At 44.2% G+C, this 23,201-nt stretch overlaps 1 protein-coding gene across 1 annotated transcript in view; it reads right to left on the bottom strand.

The window, feature by feature from the left end:
* Positions 1-23,201, bottom strand: part of SOD2 (superoxide dismutase 2) — a 237,610-nt gene that overhangs the window by 70,665 nt on the left and 143,744 nt on the right. Inside the window, exon 4 of the mRNA XM_085611647.1 lies at positions 2,188-2,367. Coding sequence (XP_085467773.1) covers positions 2,188-2,367 — 180 coding nt within the window. The remainder of the gene's footprint in view (positions 1-2,187; positions 2,368-23,201) is intronic.

The following is a 23,201-nucleotide window of genomic DNA, read 5'->3' on the forward strand; positions in this document are numbered from 1 at the left end:
TCTCAACAGAGCTGCAATATTTTCAATGTGCAGATGCCAACAAGTCTCTGCTGTGTCTGGGACCCTGCTGCAATCACTTTCATGCTTCACTGTTGCACCACTACTTGCCTCTTTGCGCGACCTGTAAGACAATAAAGAGGCCCCAAAACAGGTGCTGCAGCACTGTAATGAATCAGGACTCCTCGGCAGAGCTGCAGCAGTTTAAAGGAGGCTGTGCCCAAGCCTCTCTGCTGCTGGATTTCCTGTACTTCATGGGTAGGGTATCCCGTGTTAGTTTAAATCTAGAATTACTATGCGTAATGACCAACAAGTTGTAAATAAAAAGAATTGTTAAAAAAAATAATCTAGAATTACTGATAAACCCCACTGAAAGAGAAGTAGCCCTCGCCAGTGTAAACGTATAAACTCTGAAAAAACACCCACAAACTAAGTGCCTTTCAAAGAAAGGAAAAAGAGTGAAAGACTCATTTGTATTTCTTCCCGGAGTGGCTAATACAGTGTAACTTTGTACTAGGTAGCAGCAAGAAAGGCTGGGCTAACATTATTCTGCTTGAGTTTTGCTTTTTAGGGAGGCCACATTTGCCTTTTCCAGTTTTGTGGTCTTTGGTCTAAAGTTGCATGGTTTAGACTTTAGAAGCATGTTTTAGGTCATATTTGATTATTTTATAAACTGTAGTGAATCAGGTAATATCAAAATCATATTTGATATTTTGGCTATGTTCGATTCTTTCTTGATAGGTAAATGGCTGGTTTCATAAGAATTTTCCCAATATGTACCATCACATTTACTCACAGACAGAGAATGGGTGGAATTCTTTGATAAATCAGCCCCTTTTCTTTCAGTATTGATGGTAGGTGAGTTGCCAAACACCCCTAGGCTTTAAACATTCAATGTAAGTTGCAGTGACCGGTGTATGTAAAAAGAGTGCTGTCACCAAACATCTGAGATAGTGACGAAAACATAGCACCAGACTTTTAGAAAACATGAAACAGTGTCACTTTGGAATGCTGCTGCAAAAAGTTCTTACCAAAGTCAACAAAGATTGGAGTGATTTGTTTGTATTTACAGTGATTCAGCTATGTATTTGAAAAAGAGTGTGATGACCTGTCAAAATTGATGCCTGAGCTGAAGTGCTTCCCTGTAAGAGATCCTTGACACTTGCTATATGGAATGCTGAAAGCATATTTATAATCTTCAGATTTAATGAAGAATGCTATTGACTTTGTAGTCCATTCTAGTGAACGTCTTTATGCGCGGGAACTAAAACACAAATATTTCTCCTTTTGTACTTGGTTTGGCATCAAAGAAAGATTCACCCCAACTGGGTCATTTAGCCAGTGGTTCTTATACCTAGAGGCTGTGAATGCTATTTTATCCATGTGGCGACTGTTTACAGAAATTTTGCTTAGTGATGATGCCAAAGGAAAGCAATGTGAGGATCTTCGGTCGCATGTTAACAGTGATGCGAAAAAAGTACACTCTACTGCATTCTTGAAAAGCAAAGCTTCATTTTTGACCTCCTCAATAACTCTGATGGCATATGCTCCCAGTTTAAGACATATGTTGCAGAACCTGTCCCAGAGAAACACAATCCTAAGGTTTACCAGTATTGGCATGGAAAGCTATGTAGGTGGCCAGAGTTAGCAAACTGTGTAATGGATGTTTTGGCGTTGCCTGTCTCAAGTGCCTATGTTGAGAGGGCCTTTTCACAGATAAACGTTTACATGGGAAGAAAAGAACGATTGTGTGTGACCACAGACTCACGGAATAAGTATTGTATGGTGTAGTACAATAAGTTTGATTTGTAAAAATGTATTTGTACCTTTGTGCAGCAAGCAAGCAATAATAAAAGCAAAATGTTCCATAAATACCGGAAAAACACAGTTTCTGTTGTTTTTAATAGCACTTTAATGGGAAACCACTGTTTTTAAAGGTATTGAAATCACTGTAAAAAAAAAAAAAAAACACACCAGAATTTACCAAAAATAGAAACTGAAAACAGGAAAGCCTATTTATGGGGTTATTACTGAATATTCTACATTGGTCAAGCGTTGTGCTGGTACAAGCTTTAAAAATATTGCTGCCACAGATTGGCGACTTTATTATTTTGCACCCACTATATTCTTGGTTTAGTAAACATTATCAGAAAGATAAAAATCTGTATTTATAATAGTCTTTGTGCTCACCTGTTGTCCCTTGCAGAGGGTCCTGATTAGCACAAGCAGTGACTTGAAGGCGATTGGAATCCTTGCTATAGCCAAGCCAACCCCATCCAGAACCCTGGACCCCAACTGACAAGGCAGTCAACTTTTCTTTGAATGCCTGAAAAGATCCAAAGTCTCGTTTGATGGCTTCCAAAAGTTCCCCTAGAATAAAGAAACATTAGTAAACCTGTGCACTAAAACACAACGCAAAAAGTAACTTCCATATTTCTTTGTTCTAGACACCACCATATCATTTCTACGGGTAAAGCATGCGTAACATAACACCATGAGAAGAAATAAATGCCTCAAAAGGTTGGAGTCTACTTGGGAAACCCAATTATAACTAACGCCAAGGAATTCATTCGTGTTTTTACATTAAACCCCAGGTCACCTACTACAACAGATCACTTGCATTCCTCTATGTCACCCCAACAGTAACCAGTACCATTTTGCTTTGACATTCGCTTTGAGAAGGCTATGCAAATTACATTTTTTTTTTTTACAGGGTTCCGTGACTTTAAGAAATTACATTAAAACGATAAATATGGAAAAATACTGTATAGTATCCAACAGCCACTCTTAGATGGAAAATTATTTTAGAGAGTAAAGTGCCATCAATATGATGCCTCGCCTAGAAAACTAGGTTTGGCATTAAGTGACCGTACCAGAAATGTGACTTGAACACACTCTTTGCATAAAGTTCCACATCCAGGGCTTCCGGGTCTTTAGAACATCCACTTTAGTAACAGAGCTTTCATAGTTAATGCAATTTTTTTGTTTTATTGTTTTAAATAGCGTGAACTAGACCCGAAGATATCGGATATCAGAGCTCTTTACATAGCACCAGTTTGGTTACACAAGGACACACTCATTTTTTTGTGTGTTTTTTTTCTTAGGCTAGATTTCCACCGAGTAAGGCCGGATTAAGCGGGTTTGATAGACTAAAATGGAGGTGAGAAGTGCTGTGCTGCCTTCCCTTCAAACGTGGTGTACTAATGGTACTCTTTACAAGTGAAAAAACCTGTATTGCAGGGATTTTGATCTGAAACAGAACTATGATTGGGACCATAGAACATCAGTATCTAGGGACCAAGTCATCATACCACCCCAGTATCTATGAGCCAGAGTTTCAATAGCTACAGTGCCTCACTTGCCCTCCTAACCTTACCAGAGGAACAAATCACTTGGCACCCCAGAACACAACACGTTCGACCCGCTCAGGGATCGTGGTAATGGGACACACCCTTTCACTCTTTCACTCATACTTGTCCACAATAAGATAACCAGGAGCCACGAAGAAAGTTTTTAAACATTATTCAAACTATCATGCTCTGAAATTCAGCATACGTGCCACAATGAGAAAACAAATGCATAATAAACATACTGTTAGCATGGTTAATAATCTGTATACCATGAAAAGCACTGTCATTCTATAGGACAGAGTTACCTAGCCACCCTCTCCCCTGCTACTAAAGCCAAGTGATTATATATAAAAGATCTCTGGGATTACCTTAGCACAGATGGATGCTCTACATCTCAGTGGACGCAGAGCTCTTGTCTCAGAACTCATATTCCATGTCGGTCTTTGTGACTCATGTACTCATCTATATTATAGGACATGTGTGTACAAAAACAGCTGCATTCTTGTATTATGGTTAGGCGAAGGTGCCTGGTCAGACAGAACAAGAAGGGACACTGTTTGACCTGGTTGGTGGTGCTCAGACTAAATCCCAGGAAAAGAACAGTGCGGCACAAAGGCAATCGTGTTTATATAGTAATGCATGTATAGGGAAATGAGGCGTACAATGTGAATAGTTAGGCTTACCTAGGGAAAACAACAATGGGCCATGCACGAAACATATGACACCTGCATACCAAAAATAAGTCAAGCGGATGGGACATTATAGAAGTGCCTTTGGTCATGTGTAGAATTTTACACAAGCATAGAAATGGGAAACGTTGCCAGTCAATGCACAGCGACCTGACATTTGAAAACAAGCCATGGCAAATCCAATAGTTCTCGCCTACGATATGAGAGCTACTGGCTTTGTCAATGGTTAGTCATGCTGTATGTACAGTAGCATAGCTGCTGTGCAGCATGGCTGAAAGTGTAACAAAAAAGTGCCAAGATGCGGTCAACGCTGGCTCCGTCATAGCTAGAGGTAGGCGAGCCAAGAAATTAAAGCGAGGCGAGCCAGATCCAAGCTAAGGTCTGGCTTGGCTCTTAGACTCAGTGTACAAGCCGTACCCTGAAAGGTTTACTGTGTAAATCATACAAAAAAAACATCAAGTAAAATATGATAAAGTCACTTCAAAATTTAAAAAGTGATATGACAACATTAAAAATAAAAGCACTGGCAAAGCCAATAGGTCTCACCTACAAGAAGAGAGCTACTGGCTTTGTTAATGTTTAGCCATATTGTACAGCAGCAAGCCAGAAAGCAGAGAAAAAAAAGCACTATGATACTTAGCACATCTGCTGTTTTTTTTGCTGGAGGGAGGATGGGCTGTTACGCAGAAGGGAGGGTGGGATGTTATGCAGCACGAAGGGCGGGAGATTCAACATAAACAACAGAGGATGCTGGGAAAACAAAGGCTAAGATGCGGCCATCAGCGTCTGCTTCATAGTCCTTTTTTTTGGTCGAGTCTAGGCAGCGCACATGTGCAGTCTATTAGACAGGTTGTATCTACTCTCTGTGCTTTACACATACCCATCACTTGTTATTTGTTCTTTCCTACCACTCTGAAATCCTTGCTTTTTAGTGGTGGTTTGGGTTTATTTGTACCTACCGAATTTCTTTGGTTCCCTCCAATGGCGACAGGCCCTTTTATATGTAGTCGTGCCGTCCAGTCTATTTCTGTTCGTTTCAACTATTATTTTTTTGGTTTTCGTATCATGTTTTCTGAATGTTGTGCATTTTCGCACAGATGACGGCATTTTCTAAATAAAATTTGTTCAGCGGGTTTTGGTGATGTAATTTAGTTGGATAATACAAACACCTCTTATTTAAGTACCCATCGATAATTCAGTTTATTGAATGTGCTGTCCATTGGTAAATGTTGGAAACGGGGGTCACTAGTTGGCAGAGGTTTGTACTCTATCCAAGTAGGGAGCCTTATTTAAGTCAGGCTAAGGGAGTCACACAGCTAAGATAACCCCTAATCACCCCCTTGGTAGCTTGGCACTAGCAACCAGGCTTATCTCCGGGGCAATGTGTAAAGCATCTGTATATATGCACACACACCGTAACAGTGAAAACACTACAAAATGAGTCTAGAAAAATAGTCAATATTTATCTAAATAAAACAAGACCAAAACGACAAAAATCCAACATAAAGTAAAGATATCACTTTTAAAAGGTTAAGTAAGTTTAGTCCATAGAAATCTATGGATGCAGTTGTTTTAGCACAGCACAGATTAGATGCGTCAAAATCAAGGATGAAAAAGGTGCAGGGAAAGGGAGGCGCTGGAAAACAAAAGCGATGCGTCGATTCACTAATCCCAGGGTAGGCGAGGCGTTAGTTCCTTACTGCTAGGCAAGGGAAGTGTTGCATCAGTTCCTTACTGGGAGGGGAGGTGAGGAGTAAATTTCCTGACAAACAGCCTCACTTCCTTTCTGCTGGGCAATGTTGATGAAGAGACAGCGTAGAAGTACAATGCGTTGAAAATCCAGATGCACTGTGTTGATACGGCGGCGAAGCAGGTGCTGCATTGATTTTCCAGCTGCAAAGCAGGCGATGCATCAATTCTTCAGCCGTAGAGCAGGGACTGTGTCGAAGTCGGAGCGGGTGCCACAGACGTCTGTGACAGTGCTCGGGACTCACAATGAGTCGATTTTTCAGCTGCCAAGCAGGCGATGTGTCAATTCTTCAGCGGCACTGCAGTGCAGCATCAGAAAAGTGGGTGCCAAGAGTCAATGTGTAGATTTTCTCACCAGAGTCACTTACAAGGGCCCAGGAACTGGATTTGTCAGCAATTGGCAAGTCAGGGCTTTCGGGAGGAGAGCCCACGCACTTGTATGTTTAGTCTTTGATGGCCCTGAGACTTCGTAACAGGAGGCAAGCACACACAAGTCCTTAGAGAACGTTGGAAACACGATGTAGAAAGCAAAGTCCAGTCCGTTCACCCCCGGGAGGGACGCAGCAGGCCAGCACAACAAAGCAATAGCTCTGGCACCCAGCTCTTCTGCCTGGCAGAATGTCCTTTAGCCCACAAGTTTACTGATCTGAGAGTCTGAGGTCCCATACTTACACCCCTTTCTGCCTTTGAAGTAGGCAAATTTCAAAGGAACGTCTTTGTAGTGCACAAGACCCTGCCTCTTCCTGACCTGGTTCCAGACACGCTGCAGGGAGGTGGAGACAGCTTTGTGCGAGGACAGGCACAGGCCTATTCAGGTGTCAGTGACAACTCCTCTCACCACTCTGGCCATCACCAGGCTGATGGGTCTTCCTGAGCTAATCAGGATATGCAAGGCACACCTAAGCTCTCTTTGTGTGACTATCTAGAGCAGTGTTTCCCAAACTGTGGTCCGCGGACCCCCAGGGGTCCGTGATACATTCCTAGGGGGTCCGCAGGAAGCAGTTTTAAAAGCATTGCAAAGTATCTTGTACAATTAGCAGTTTTCAAACAACAATAAAAGTGTCAAGATAACGCCAGTGATTAATGTACCTGCTGGAGGGAGATGAGTTTTGTCCAGTGGCAGCTTTGAATGATCTAATGTTGCACAGAGGGTTAATATGCCTACTGCAAAGAAAGTGTACCATGCATTTAAAAAAAAAAAAGTATTTTATGTGCATAGTTCAGTGGCTTACTGCTTTTTGTCACAGAGATTCTTTTGTTACTGTGCAGTTTATAAGTGACAATCGTAATCTAGCACAGTGACCTATAAACTGTCAAAAAGCTGCTTGCAAACTGCAAGGTACAAGTTAGTGACTTATGTTTTTTCCCAGTCTTTCATTATCCTGATGCTGCTAAAACGGTTTATTTAGGTAGAAATACATTTATATTGTTAAAGTCAACGCTAACCACTGTGTTATGTTCTGAATTCTGAGTTGGTGCTTCTCCAGACTAAGCACTCTTTAATAATGCCTACAAGTATGAATGACATGGGAATTCTACACCTTGTAGTCAGCTTTGCCTTATGTAACATTTTCTATACACTGATTTACATGTACGAGTCGCTGTCTCTATATGTGTGTGTGAGGTAAAATGCTCTGACATCCTACAATGGTATGAGAGATGCTATAAAAAATAAAATACATGTGACAGAGGGGCTATGGAGAGATACAGGCAATGTTGGAGGGTGATAGTGGGGGAATCATTGAAGAACCCCAAAAAAGATGGTTGTATCCTGGTGCATAGTAAGGTCCGCTACTTCAGAAACGCAGGGTTGCACCAAAAATTTACAAGAATATGGTGTAGCCCTGTGTTTCCCCTGCGTTGGAGCGACACTCAACAGTGTAGCGCCAATGCAGGCACCCTTGCACCATAGTGCAAGGGTGTCTGCATGCAGGGGAAGATTGTTTATGTACAGGAAGGGCCCCCTTCCTGCACATAAACAATCTTGAAATGCTGTATTGTCACTTCTATGTGTGCTGCTTAATTCAGCACACATGGAAGTTACAAAGTGTAATTTTTTTAAAAAGATTATTTAAGTGCAGGAACGGTCACCTTCCTGAACATAAACAATCAAAGGCGGTTTGCATAAACAAGGAGAAATAAAGCATTTCTCCTTGTTTCGCCAAGTTAAGACCAGGTTAGCCCTGGTCTTAACTTTGGCTCTGCCTCCCATTTAAGCTGCCCTTGTAAATAGGGGGCAGCGTCAAAATCAATAGGTGTTGCGGCGGAACGCCCACCGCAACACCCACTGCCCACCCGTTTCACTCGAAGCATTGGGTGGAAGGGGGTCTTATTTACAAGGCACTGTTAAGCCAAGTAATGGGCCAGATGTACGACCTTTTTGCGGCCGCAAACGGGAGATCCTCCCGTTTGTGGTTGCAAAAAAGGGTAATAGCATGTACAAATGCTATTCTGCGAGTCAGTGACTCTCAAAATAGCATTTGCGACTCTCGCTATTAGGAAGGGACGTTCCTTCCTAATAGCGACTCGAACTATGTTATGTACTGATGTTTTGTGGCCGCACTTGCGGCCGCAAAACACTCGCAGTCTACCACCTACTTCGAGTAGGTGGTAAACCACGCGCAAAGGGGAAGGGGTCTCCAGGGGACCCCTTTTTGAGTATGTGGGAAAATATTTTTTAAGAGATGCCCTAAATAAAATGAAACTGAAAAGTTAAATTTTTCTTTTTTTAAATGCATCCCGTTTTTCTTTAAGGAAAACGGGCTACATTTGAAAAAAAAACTACTTAATTAAAAAAGCAGTCACAGACATGGTGGTCTGCTGACCCCAGCAGGCCACCATCCCTGTGAATGCTAGCCAGTCCTAAAGGGGTCGCAAATTGCGCCTGCTTCATTAATATTAATGAAGCATGCAGTTTGTGACCCCATTAAGAATCACAAACAGTGTCTGTTGTGCATTCCAATTAGCGAGTCGCAAATGCGAAGCAATTTGTGACTCGCTAATTGACGGGTCGCACATCTTGCCCTAAGTGGCTTAACGCTGCCTTGTAAATAAGGCGAAGCCCCTATCGCCACAGGAATATTGCAAAAAGTGTTTTCCATGGTGATAGGGGCTTGTAAATATGCCCCTAAAATCCTTAGTAAATCAATTATTTGTTTTCTGTGCACACATGTGTTTATTTTTTCCGAATTACTGTTTTAATGTTTGAAATTTAAATCCTACAAATTGCTTGGGGGTCCGTGGCTTCCAGTGGTGACTCAATGGGGGTCCTCTGGAGTCAAAAGTTTGGGAACCACTGATCTAGAGCGAATGCACAAGGGCCCAACTGTCAACCAAACCCAGATGTGGATTCTACGGACAGGCATAGGCACAGAATGGAAAAGCAAGAAAATGTCCCCTTTCTAAAAGTGGCATTTTCAAACACGCAATTTAAAAACCAACTTCACCAAAAGATATTTTTTAATTGTGATTTCTGAGGCCCCAAACTCTAAATCTCCAGCTGTTCCCAATGGAAATTAAACTTTAAAAGATATTTCAAGGCAATCTCCATGTTACCCTCTGGGAGAGAGTCCTTGCAATAGTAAAACGAGAAATTAGCAGTATCTCACTATTAGGACATGTAAAACGCATCAGTACATGTCCTACCTTTTAAATACACTGCACCCTGCCCATGGGGCTGCCTTGGGTATACCGTAGGGGTGCCTTACATGTAAAAAAAGAGAAGAAGGTTTGGGCCTGGCAAGTGGGTGAACTTGCCAGGTCGAAATGGCAGTTTAAAACTGCACACACAGACACTGCAGTGGCAGAACTGAGACATGTTTACAGGGCTACTCATGTGGGTGGCACAATCAGTGCTGCAGGCACACTAAAAGCATTTGATTTACAGGCCTTAGGCATACCTGGTGCATTTTACTAGGGACCTACTAGTTAATCAAATATGCCAACTATAGATAAACCAATCACCAATACAATTTAGACAGAGAGCATATACACTTTACCACTCCTAACCAGTGCTAAAGTGCCCAGAGTCCTAAAACCAACAAAAACAAGTTGTAAAAAAATGGAGGAAAAAGGAAAATAATTTAAGGATAACGCTGAAAAAAGGCCAAGTCCTACAGTAAGGAATATGCTACTTACCAGTATGCATCTGTTCTTGGCATGTAGAGCTGCAGAGTTGTACACTTAGCATAGATCGCCATATGGTGTTGGGCCCGGATGTTTGCAGTTTGTTTTTGTTCTTTGGACAGTCTTTGGAAGTCACGAGTTCGGTGACTCCTCCTTCGGTCCGTACTGCGCATGGGCTTCGGCTCCATCCTCAGATTGTTTTTCGCCAACAGGGAAATGATGGAGCGTAGTAATAACAGTGAGAAACCCATGTGTGTTGTATCTAAATAAGATGGACTGGAACGGATACAGGTAGCCGGGGAGGCGGGTGGGCGTGTACAACTCTGCAGCTCTACATGCCAAGAACAGATGCATACTGGTAAGTAGCATATTCCGTTCGAGGCATATGAGCTGCAGATTGTACACTTAGCATAGATTATATAGCAGTACCCAACCTTAGCGGCGACCACCGGTATCCGTTGCAGCGGTTTGAAAAAGTGTCTTTAGTACAGCCTGGCCCACACTAGCTTGTTGCTTGGAATGCACGTCTACACAGTAATGTTTTGTGAAGGTGTGCGGTGTTGACCATGTGGCTGCTTTGCAGATGTCATCTAAGGGTAGGTTCCCTAGAAAAGCCATAGAAGCCCCTAACTTTCTAGTAGAGTGGGCTTTAGGTGGAACAGATAATGTTCTTTTGGCCTTTTGATAGCAAATTTGTATGCACTTTACAATCCACCTAGCTATCCCTGATTTAGAGATGGGGTTGCCTTTATGTGGTGGAGAGAAGGAAACAAACAATTGTTTAGTCTTCCTGAAAGGTTGCGTTCTTTGTATGTAGTACAGTAAAGCCCTTTTAACATCAAGTGTGTGTAAGGCCCTTTCTGCAACAGATTGAGGTTGCGAGAAAAAGACAGGTAATTCCACCAATTGATTGAGATGGAAGGGGGAAATGACCTTGGGCAGAAACTTCGGATTTGTACGAAGTATGACCTTGCTGTGATGTATTTGTAAGTAGGGTTCCTGTATAGTGAACGCTTGTATTTCACCAACCCTTCTAAGGGAAGTGATAGCTACGAGGAAAGCTGTTTTCCAGGTGAGGAACTGTAGCTCGCATTTATGCATTGGTTCGAAGGGTGGACCCATTAGTCGTGTAAGAACTACATTTAGATTCCATACAGGGGAAGGTGGTGCCCTGGGAGGAATTACTCGTTTAAGGCCTTCCATAAAGGCTTTAATAGCGGGCACTCTGAACAGTGATAAATGCTGTCTGTTTTGTAGATAAGCAGCAATCGCTGCTAGGTGTAGGCGAATGGAAGAATATGCCAGGTTACACCTGTGAAGATGGAGCAGATAGCATATGATGTGCTGTATGGATGCATCTAAAGGGTTGATTGTATTATTACGGCAGTAAATTACAAATCTTTTCCACTTTGCGGCATAGCATGCTCTAGTGGTAGGACGTCTGGCTTCCATGATGATGTTCATGCAATCAGGGGGAAGGTTAAGGTACCCAAATTCTAAGATTTCAGGAGCCAGATCGCAAGGTTGAGCTGAGCTGGGTCCGGGTGCCTGATTTCTCCATGGTTCTGGGTTAGGAGGCATGGGGACAGGTGCAGTTTTTGATGTGGTACCACCGATAGTTGTAGTAGTGTGGTGTACCACGGCTGCCTGGCCCACGTTGGAGCTACTAGAATGAGTGTGAGGGAGTGTTGTTGTAGCTTCCTTACCACTAATGGAATTAGCGGGAGAGGTGGAAAGGCGTATGCAAATCTGCCTGACCAGTTCATCCATATCGCATTGCCTTTGGACAATGGGTGTGGGTATCTGGCGGTGAAGCTTGGGCATTTTTTGTTTTCGTGGGTGGCGAAGAGGTCTATCTGAGGATGCCCCCACTGTTGGAAGAATGGGTGAAGAACTTGTGGATGCAGTTCCCATTCGTGTAGTTGTTGCGTTTGTCTGCTGAGCAGATCTGCCATGGTGTTTTGTACGCCTGGAACGTGCTGCGCCAGGAGAAAGATGTTTTGGGGAATTGCCCATCTCCATATGCTCTGGGCTAAGCGGGAGAGCTGGGGAGAGTGTGTCCCTCCCTGTTTTTGTATATAATACATTGCAGTCATGTTGTCTGTGCGAATGAGGACTGCTTTGCCTGAAATCTGTTTTTGGAAAGATTTTAGGGCTAGAAAGATCACCAAGAGCTCCAGATTGTTGATGTGGAGCGATTTTTGCTGTGGCGTCCATAGACCTTGCATTGTGAGGTGTAGGAGGTGCGCTCCCCAGCCGGAGAGCGATGCGTCCGCTGTTAGAATCACCTGAGGAACCGGGTCCAGGAACGGCCGCCCCTTGGAAAGGTTTGTGGTGTTCCACCACTGCAGAGAGTGATGTGTGCGGCCGTCCACCAACACCAGATCCGTCAGCTGACCCTGGGCCTGGTTCCACTGTCGTGCTAGGCACTCTTGAAGTGGACGCATTTGGAGTCTTGCATGGGGCACTATGAAAATGCAAGATGCCATCATTCCTATGAGTTTCATAAACACTCTTGCTGGAAGAGAGTGTTGAGGAAGGAATGTTTTGCGCAAGGCTTGTATGCTTGCGATCCTGGCTGAGTTTGGGTAGGCAATACCCTTGGAGGGGTCTATAGTCGCCCCGAGATATTGCTTTGTGTGAGATGGTAGGAGGTGGGACTTTTGGTAGTTCACCGTAAAGCCTAGCTGGTGGAGCAGTTGAATGGTGCTGTTGGTGTGTTGCACACATTGTTCGTGGGACGTGGCTTTTATGAGCCAGTCGTCGAGATAAGGGAAGACGTGAATATGTTGACGTCTGAGGTGTGCTGCTACTACCGCTAGGCATTTGGTAAACACCCATGGTGGGGTGGTGACCCCGAAGGGGAGAACCGTGAATTGGTAATGCTGCCCGTCCACCACGAACCTGAGGTACTTCCTGTGAGAGGGGTGTATTGGAATGTGAAAGTATGCGTCTTTCAGATCCAAGGTAGTGAGAAAGTCTCCCTGACAGAGGAGCGGGAGGACTTGTTGTAGGGTGACCATGTGGAAATGGTCTGAATGTATGTAGGCATTTAGAGGCCGGAGGTCCAGAATGGGCCTGAGGGTCCCGTCTTTCTTTGGTATTAAGAAATGTAGGGAGTAGACCCTTAGATTTTGTTGATTGACGGGGACCTGCTCTATAGCGTGTTTTTGGAGGAGGGAGAGTACCTCCTGTTTGAGCAGTGTGGAATGTTCTTGAGACATTGGACGGTGCCTTGGTGGGATATTGGGTGGGGTAGATGTTAGCTCGAGACAGTACCCTGACCGAATGATTTGGGTCACCCATTTGTCCGATGTTATGGACTCCCATGTGTGGATAAAGTTTTGTAGCCTGCCCCCGACCGGAGTGGGATGGTCTGGGGGGAGCGGAGGGAAGTCATTGTGTGGGTGGGGTGGCAGAACGGGTGTTGTTAGTTTTGCCCCTGCCCTTATTGTTGTTGCCTCTGTAACCACCCCTTTGATTGCCCTTTGAAAATGTATTTTGAGGAGGGGACTTGTAGGAGGTAGAGGCGCTATCGGTGGAGAAGCCTCTGCCTGTGCCACGAAAGGATGAGCGTCGAAAGGAACGTTTAGAGGCTTGCGTTTGGAGTGCCCCATAGACTTTGCTGTGTCTGTGTCCTTTTTCATCTTTTCCAACGCTTCGTCCACCTTTGGACCATAGAGTGTTTGTTGGTCAAAGGGGTGATTGAGTATGGACGCCTGGACTTCAGGCTTGAACCCTGAGATCCTGAGCCAGGCATGGCGACGAAGCAGGACACTGGTATTTATGGCTCTAGAAGCAGTGTCGGCTGCATCGAGGGCACACTTAATGGAGGTATTTGTAATTAGTTTACCCTCCTGTATCAGGTCATGAGCCTTGCGCTTGTGTTTTTCTGGAAGGTGCTGCATAAGAGCCTCAAGTTCGTCGTAGTGTGCTGTGTCATAGCGCGCAAGTAGTGCTTGTGTATTTGCAATGCGCCACATGTTTGCAGCTTGGGAGGCGGTGCGTTTGCCAGACGCGTCTAAAAGTTTCGATTCCTTGTCTGGCGGTGGGGTTTCTCCTGAGGACTGGGAGTTAGCCCGCTTTCTAGCTGTGGAGACAACTAGGGAATCTAAGGGAGCAGGGCCCTTAATGTATGCAGGGTCTGTGGGTGCCGCCTTGTACTTTTTCTCTATTCTAGGGTTCAGTACCCTGGCCCTGACAGGGTCTTTGAACACCTCTGCAGCATGCTTGGTGACACCCTTAAGCATGGGCAAAATAGACGTGGATTTGTCCTGAATGTCAAATGTGTCCAGTAGGAAGTCGTCTTCCACTGGTTCGCTGTGCATGTCCACCCAATGTTAGTGTGCTGCTCTCTGCACTAAGTGATGGAACCCTAAGGAGTCCTCTGGGGGAGACGGCCTAGATGGGTATAGGTCGTCCTGAGGCATATCAGGTATGTCAGGGTTGTGGTAGTCTTCCCATGGGTCTGGGGTCCCCGGTGGAGTGGGGTCCATTGGGGCGTCCGCCGGGTCATAATCCGGGTCCCCGTCATCCGGATCTGGGGACGGGGTCGGGGAGTAATGAGGTAAAGGTGGCGGAGACCTGGGGGGGGAGGGGGTGGAGGAGGTGGAGGAGGCAGAGGAGGAGGTAGTGGGGAGGGCACTCTGAGGGGAGAAGTAGCAGAGTCCTTCCGTTTGGGTGGTGGAGGAGGAGCCGGAGTGTCAAGGCGTCTTTTCTTGACAAGTAAAGTCAATAGCCCAGTCTTTGGATCTTTAGATAGAGTCTTTTGCAAAGGGTCTGGTGTAAACAGGGCCAGTGGCGTTGAATCGTCCGCTGGCGCCGATGATTTCGGAGCCGAGGGCTTCGATGGTTTCTGTGCCTTTTTTGGGGCCTCCGGTGTTTTCGGCGTCTAAGGAGTTTTCGGCGCCGGAGCGTCGGTGCCGACAGATTTTTGTTTGTGTTTGGTCGGCACCGAGAGTCCAGGCTTCGGCACCGGTGGCTTCGGAGTCGAGCTGGGTATTACTTTCTTCGGTGCCGGATGCTGTTTTTCGGCACCAGGCGTCGGCTGGCTCGAGCCCGAGCTGCCGTGAGACGTTTGGGGCTTCGACACCGGGCCCGAAGGTGGGGTGATAGAAGCTTTGTGCTTGGTTTTACCCAGGCCTGCAGGCGAGGGTGTAACCTGAGTCTCTTTGGTTTTGGGCACGGGGGTGGGAGGGGGTACAGTACTCACGACCCGCTGCGCCGGTGTGATGTACTCCACGTCAGAGTCGTCGGCCTCGGAAGCGCTGACGACGTCGTCCTCCTGCTCGGTGTGTAGTTGCCCCAAAGCTTCGGCGCCGTCTCCGAAGATGTCCGGTGGAGCTGCGGACGATGAGTGCGCCATGGTGCGTCGAGCTCTTCGATCCCGGATGGTCTTCTTTGATCGAAAAGACTTACAGGCGGGGCAGTCTCTAGCCTCGTGTTCTGGAGAGAGGCAAAGGTTACACACCTGATGGAGGTCGGTGTGGGGAAATTTAGACCCACATTTTGGGCACTTTTTGAACGAAGTCCTTTCCATCGGCCGGGACCGGAGTCGAGGAGGGCCCGAAGGCCGGTGAAGATGTACGGGATGGAGAAAAGTGCCGCTTCGAGAGATGAAGATGATGAAGAAACTCGAAGAGACGAGGATTTTCCGTCGAGGCTGGAACCGTAGAAGTTCGAAGCCGGAGCACGAAGTATCACATCCGAGCCCGATGGCGGAAAAAAACAATCTGAGGATGGAGCCGAAGCCCATGCGCAGTACGGACCGAAGGAGGAGTCACCGAACTCGTGACTTCCAAAGACTGTCCAAAGAACAAAAACAAACTGCAAACATCCGGGCCCAACACCAGGTGGCGATCTATGCTAAGTGTACAATCTGCAGCTCATATGCCTCGAACATATTGTTTTAACTACTGTAATTATTAAGGGTATTGAAGGTTTGACTTAAAGGCAGTTCGATCCTAGCGAGGCTTCGTAGAAGCGCATGGTCTATCATGCATCCACTGTGAAGTGAAGTCATTGTTTTTAAACCTAACAGCCATGAATTATGTGACCCTAACAGAAGTAAGAAATGAATGCCTGGATTCCACTGCTCATGGTTGATTGGACACGCGACATGGGCTCGTGCTCTGGCGAATGATTACTAATGTTTGCCTGTAAACATGGGTGTGAACATCCTTCGCTTAAAATTAAACCCTCTCCCTCCCTCCAGACCTTGCCCTCCCCTCTGCTCTTAGAAACTATGCTAAACAAACAGTTGAGACAATAGAGCCAATGGGCTGCTCTTAAACCCCAAACTGGGACGTTTTGTCCCTGCGCCTGGACAGGGGCCAGTGGTGCTCGAGCCCTTCAGATAGTGCTATCCAGAAAATGAGAGGCAATATGATCACAAATAAATGAGTAAAAAAAAACGTATCAATCCATAGTTCCAAGTCTGAACCGGAAATACTTTTGTTCCAAATTCTTCAATAGCCAACGCGTTTCGCCCTACAACAGGGTAGCAATCATATAAACACACATGTACTCATTTTTTTTTTTTGCAGACAGAATAAAGACATTATACAAAGTACTTGACAAAATCAAGGAATATTGACACTTTGTACTGACATACATTTTAAAAAACATAAATTTTTACTTTTCATATAGAGAGACACCAACTGTGTTCCAAGATAGGTATGATAAAGCCCTGTGTCAAAGTTTTCATACATTAATTTTAACACCGCTGGGTAAGGTTAGAAAGATATCAAGATGAAAAGGAAGATGGAGGCGAGTTTGATTATACACCGAACATTAAGTACCGAGACCAGTTTGGCACAGACTACACCCAGATCACAAGCATTTGCAATGCAATAAGTCTCGCATTTACGCGAATTACAGCTATTGGCACTGTAAATGACAATGCCAATAGCTTAAAGTGGCGTAAATGCGAGATCTACTGCATTGCAAATGTTTAACTTTAAAACTGAGTGCAGTGCCGCTTCAAGGACACCGCGCTTGCTTATTTTTTCTTGTCTTTTAATTTAACACTGAGCGCGGTGTCCTTGAAGTGGGCTCCGCGCTCAGTTTTAAAGTAAAAAAAACAATTAAAAACCCAAACAAACAGAGCTGTGTCCCTGAAGTCGACGCCGTGCTCAACATGAAAAATTAATGAAATTAAAATTGAAAATGATCGCGGTGTCCCTAAAGCAGGCGCCGCGATCATTATGCAAATTCCCCAAAAAGCAGCCGCCATTGTCCCTATCAGTGCCAATAACAAAAATAGTGCTCACCCCCTAGACAAGCCTTTGCAATGTAATAGGTCTCGCATTATTAAAGTTTGAGCTATTGGCATTGCTAAATAATGCAACACCAATAGCTCAAACTTTAATAATGCGAGACCTATTGCACTGCAAGTGCTTGTTACTTTTGTACATATGGTAACACAGGCTAAGTTAGGGTTCCACTTCATTAGTAACAGTTTAACACACAAATACAACAATAAGCAATTGAGAGGTGATCGGTATTCTTTTTGGAAGCGCCTTCCTCTACACGGCAGTACCTGCAGCAGCGTTTTTAGTAACTATTGATCCGTTTAAACTAGAAACACATTTTTGGGGTAAAATCTGCATACTGTGCAACAGATGATAGATTATATGGCAAATAGGGCAAATACATTACTATACACTGCAGCTGCAAATCCACATATTTCCATTGGCCCTCGTTAAATCCTGTCTCTTTAAATACAGCACTAATGACACCAGAGAGCACCATGAAGCTGTGCCTGTTTACAGCAGCAACAAACACTGACCTAACTCTGACAAGTGATGCAGAAGAATATATGCAAGCACAGTCTCCACAAGTTTTTAAAGATGATCGGGCCTGGCAATATGTGGCTGTCATTTTGTGGTATTACCGTCCATACGTTGTGCTTCGCGTGTGGATTTACTATGCAAAGCCAAACATATTGTCTTTGTCAATGCTTGTTTAGAAGACTTGCTGTAACGGGGAGAGGAAGTAACCACAAAAAAGCGGAATAGAAAACAAAAGAAAGCTAACGTTACACGTGTAACACATAGCGAAATCGAGGAAGGTTTGTGCGCTATACACAGGCGATGGGCGTGTGCGCGCGGCGGGAGGGGAGCGCGACTCCGGAGTGGACGCAGACCCTGGAGGAGGCAGCGAGTAAAAAAAAAATCACAAAAATGCAAAATAATAATGTCCCATCTTCGGGGAAAGTAAGTGGGAGTCGGAGTTTACTGGGAGGAGTTATTGTTGGAGAGCTTGCGATGGGCGTGTGCGCGCGGCTGGAGGGGGAGCGCGATTCCGGAGTGGACGCAGACCCTGGAGGAGGCAGCGAGTAAAAACAAATGACAGATTTCCGAGGCTGCTGCCAACACCCTGTGTGAATGTAAAGCCCCTGGTGGGAGTCATACGAGCAGGAACTGGGGTAAGGGAAGGGGTGGCAAATGGTGATCACTTTCGCGGCCGCTTTGATGTTTAGTGGCTGCGCGGCTCACTGAGAACATCAAAGCGGCCGTGAAAGTGATTACGCAGGCTGACAAATGGTGCGCGCGCCCGGCGCACATGCACTGTAGTTGGAGGCCTGAAAAGCCACTAGTCTGCACTTCCGAATCCCGCTTACTAAAACTCTTGCTTACTAAAACTGCTCACTGTTCCCTCTCACTGTTCCAACCTTTTGTCTCTCCCACTCAGCAGATAGCCCTTTCTCACCATCGCTTTACCTCTTTTACACACTCTATTAGTGTTACTGCCTGTGAACTCTAAAGGCCTAATTACAATCTTGGCAGACAGAGTTACTACGTACACAAACGTGACAAATATCCCGTCCACCAAATTACAATTCCATTATATCCAATGGAGCTTGTAATTCAGCGGATGGGATATTTGTGATGTTTGTGGCAGAGTATTCCATCCACCTGCATCGTAATTAAGCCCAGAGTCTATTTTCAGAACAGAGAGATGCTTCCAGCACAATCATTCAAGGTACAGAGGTAGAATTGTGAAATCTGCCTCTTATCTCGGCTGTCAAATTCTGCTTGGAGTGTATACATTTACTAGTTTTGTTCATCTTTAAATCTGTCCACCTATTTGTGAATGTTTGCTCAACTCTCCATTATGTAATAGAAACTAAAGAACATAAACCAGCTATATAGAATATTTGAACTATGCAGGAGTGTGAATTATGTTTTTTCTGTAGACTAGAATTGTTGATTATTATGGCTGGAACACTTGTGAGCTTGGTGATGCTCTGCTATATGGAACAGCTGAACTGTGTGGGATGTGTGCTCAGTGTTCTGTCTAATGTATTTTGTGGATGTTTTTGCTGTTCCCCAATGGAATTTGTTGTTTGGTACATAGCAATGTCCAAATGATGCTTGCATCTGAACAACTATATTGATCACCAGGCCATCCAAAGACAGCACTTCTGATTCAATTCGGATTACACTTAAGCTTTAAAGCCCTTAAAATGGCCACCAACATAATACCACGTAATATTGAGGAAGGAAGATAGCCAGGAATCACGATACAAAACCGCAGGAAACCAGAAAAAGGGAAACCAGTGACAAAGCATGGGAAGAGCTAGATAAAGTGGCCCATCTAAAAGACTGTAGGCTCTTTTGGGAGGTTATCAACCAACCTTTATTTACAGAGGCCCCTTTAAATGGAACTGAATGTCATGTTTTGGAACAGGAAAGGGTAGGTCCTGTCTCCAAAAGTTTTACCCCTGATGACGAACTCGAACACCATGTGGAACCAGAAATTGATCCAAGTGAATTTAGTGATTTAACACTGGTCACTAGAGCTATCCACAGCATTGCACCAGACAAGGCCCCAGGTCCCGATGGAGTGCCACACTGATTTGTTAAAATCCAAACTGGAATTCTGGGGCCCATTTGTAATGAATGTATTTAAAGCAGTTGTGAAGGGGACCCAATTATCACATGGAGGGAATGCACTTTAGTGCCTATATTTAATTAGGGGACAGGAACTGCCCTATGTGTTATCACCCGATATCTTTGTTAGACGCCACAGTGAAAACTTTAGGGCGGGTCATCTTGGAAAAGTTGGAAGTCTGGGCAGAAAATAATTTGTTTTCCTAAAAGGTTCCATAAGGTTTCAGTCCAGGCCTGCAGACCATCGAGCAGGCACTGAACTTACCACTTATTTAAGGAATACGTCAAGGCCAGGAGAGGTTCATTACACATGGCGTTTGTGGACCTCTTGTACTTTTTATTTGGTGGATAGGGGAAAGTTGTGGTCTCTGAATGAGGCAGCTGGGCTGGACCCACCATTGTTGAACCTTATAAGGCGTTCACACTGGGACACTACTACAAAGGTCCATTACACTCAGCAAGGCGACTGTACACAACCTAGAAACGTAAGCCAGAGGGGGTTAGGCAGGGCTGTATAATGGCATATTTGCAGTTTTTATTCAATACTCATTCGTTAGACAAAGCCATGAGTTTATGTTGCAGTGATACCCCTAGAATTGCATCTTGACCGGTCCCACTTCTTTTATATACAGATGACGCAATTTTAATCTCCCAAACAGAAATTGGCCTCCAGAAACTTTGAAATCGTTTTAAACAGTTTTGTGACAAACCTGAGTTTAAAAGGAAATCACCAGAAATAATTTATTTTAACCTGCTGCCCAAAAAACACCAAAACAAAATATTTTCATTGGCGAGCCATTGATCACTAAGGTATATATTTTAATTATTTAGGTATCTGGTTTGAAGCAAATTGGTCATGGGGTGGCCTTACCATCCAAATAGTACAGAAAATGGGAGTGGTGTGCAAATCTATTTTTAGATTCCCCAAAAACCGGGGCACAAGTCTATTAAAGAGATGGTCCAGCTATACAAACCTAAACGTCTAGGCGTGGAAACATATGTAGCAGGTGTGTGGGGCCATGAAACACCACCTGGAATGCAGGCCTTCGAAAACATGTTCCTTTGCCGGCTACTGGCCACCATCCCTAAATTGACTCCAAGTTTCATCTCCCACAGTGAACTGGGCATGAGCTATTTGGAAGACAAAGTTAAAATGGCCCCCCTCTTACTCTGGGCTAAAATCTGGTGTACCCCACAAGCAGGTTTCTCAAAAGACATTTGGAGTGACTGCCTGACCTTGGATAATAGATACTCCATCTCTTGGCTGGCATATGTCAGGAAAAGCTTTAATAACATGGACCTGACTAACCTTTTTGATTTTCCAGATAGCATTGGGCCCCAAACTAAGGCCTTAGTTAAGCAAACAAAATATTATAATGAATGAGGAGATTATAATTGCAAGGTCAAGCCATTTAACCTCAGTCCTTAACTATTTGCCAATTTCTACAACACCTGGGATAGAGCAGTATTCAACCTGGGTGGGAAAACCAGAACAAAGATTTTATCTCACGAAGCTCAGGTTACATTTAATCCGTTATTTGGTTGCTTTTTCTAATGGTGGTTCTTGGTATAAATCTCTTCCGGGCTGCCCATGTGATAATTCTTCACCTCAAACGACAGTGCACTTTATACTGTTTTGCACTTTATATAGCAGCCTGAGAAGATGTTTCTTACGAACACTTTCATAGAATAAGCATTTTACATTGCACCAAGGGGGGCTGATTTTTATAAATGTTTAACTTCTCCTACAATTTGTATCGCTGTCCTTAAATATATCTTGTCTGCAATAAAATTGAGGAGGAATAGTACATTTTAGCCTTGATGTGATTGTTAATAGTTTTAGATAAATGCTAGTTACATGGGTGCTCATTAAGTAATTTTATACTATCTCTTAAATGCATACGTAATTTGTATTTATTGATGTTTTAATTTTGTTTTAACCGTTGCTTGAAGTCTTCCCAATAATCCTTGATTTAGAAAAATTATATGATATACATGTATATTTAAATCTGTGTTTTTTTGCTCATTGTTATGAACAAATAAACACTATTAAACTGAACTGAACTATATTAATGTATTTTAAGTTACATCAATCCTTCTATGGTAAGTGTTGAGCAAATAATTAGCACAGATCTAGGGTAACCAACTGTCTGTATATTTCACGGATAGTCCGTAATTTTGGCCTTCTGTCCGTTGGCCATGAAAATGTATTGAACAGACGCCATCTGGCAGTAATTTTAATGGTTTTGGGTATCAGCCAATTATGTGGCATGTTTCAATCCTCAATTGTCGCCCAGGACGTTGTGTGGCGAGCCTATATAGCTACCTAGAATTGGCTTGAAAGCAATCAGCCAATCCTACTGCTCGCTGCTTCCCTGCAGGTCTGGTCCTATTGGCCCTGATGCTTCAGGACCAATGAGAACAGCTTCAGGCTACCCACCCTTGGGTTACTTTAGGTAATGCAGAAGCACCCCCTGCAATCAACTTCTCGAAAGGTAAGTTGAATCAAAGTGCTTTTATCTAATTTTTACTGCTTTCTCCCCTTTTCTGGGTGTCTCCTCCTTGCTTTTCTCTTGTTTTCACTGCTTTCTCCTTCTCCCGTTTTGTGTGTTTCTCCTCCTTACTTTTCTTTAGTTTTCACTGCTCTATTTTTGCTCTTTCTCCCATTTTTTGTGTGCCTCCTCCTTGCATTGCCACCCCCATTTTGTGTGTAGCCTTCCTACCAAACTCTGGACCAACACCTCATTCTCTCCTGGTTCCCACTTCCAGGGCCCTCCTTCCCCTTAAACTAAGCCTCGATCTACTTACAAGTTAGTTTCATCTTTACATGCACTGCAATGGTATGTTCGTGTCCCCAGAGCAAACAAATGGCTGAAAATAATAAACTGAAGGCCAGTGCTTTGGTAGAGTTGAGTTAGCACTGTCAGCCTTAAAAGTTGTGAGTCGTGATCTTTATTTTGCTGTTCCAGTCTCAGTTATTTTTTTAAACATGACTGCTAGCTTGGTGAGGAACTAGGGATTGGCGCACTTTTGTTCCAAAAATGCCCAACCACTGCCTTAACAGTTTATGATGTTAGTGTATTCTGCAGTGGATTTAAAAGTAAATTTAAAGAAAATGCTTTTACAAGGTTAAACATGAAGCAGACTATAAATCTACCTTTCCCTAATAGCACGATAATGAGCTCTCCCTCATAATGCCCAATGTGTGTTCATGCGGCTTTTTCATTGCTCCTTGTGCCACCAGCTTTGTTTTGCCTGGTGATTCCTGATGATCATTTGGTCCGTAGCGTTGCCAGTCTACTCTCATATGGGTGGTTGAATGACCAGGGTGATGTCCAGAGGTTTATTGTGTCTAGCATGTGGTCTCATGGTTCACTGTGTCGAGGCTGCTGGGA

Source organism: Triturus cristatus, chromosome 6 (assembly GCF_964204655.1).
Source record: "Triturus cristatus chromosome 6, aTriCri1.1, whole genome shotgun sequence".
In the NCBI taxonomy this organism is placed as follows: domain Eukaryota; kingdom Metazoa; phylum Chordata; class Amphibia; order Caudata; family Salamandridae; genus Triturus; species Triturus cristatus.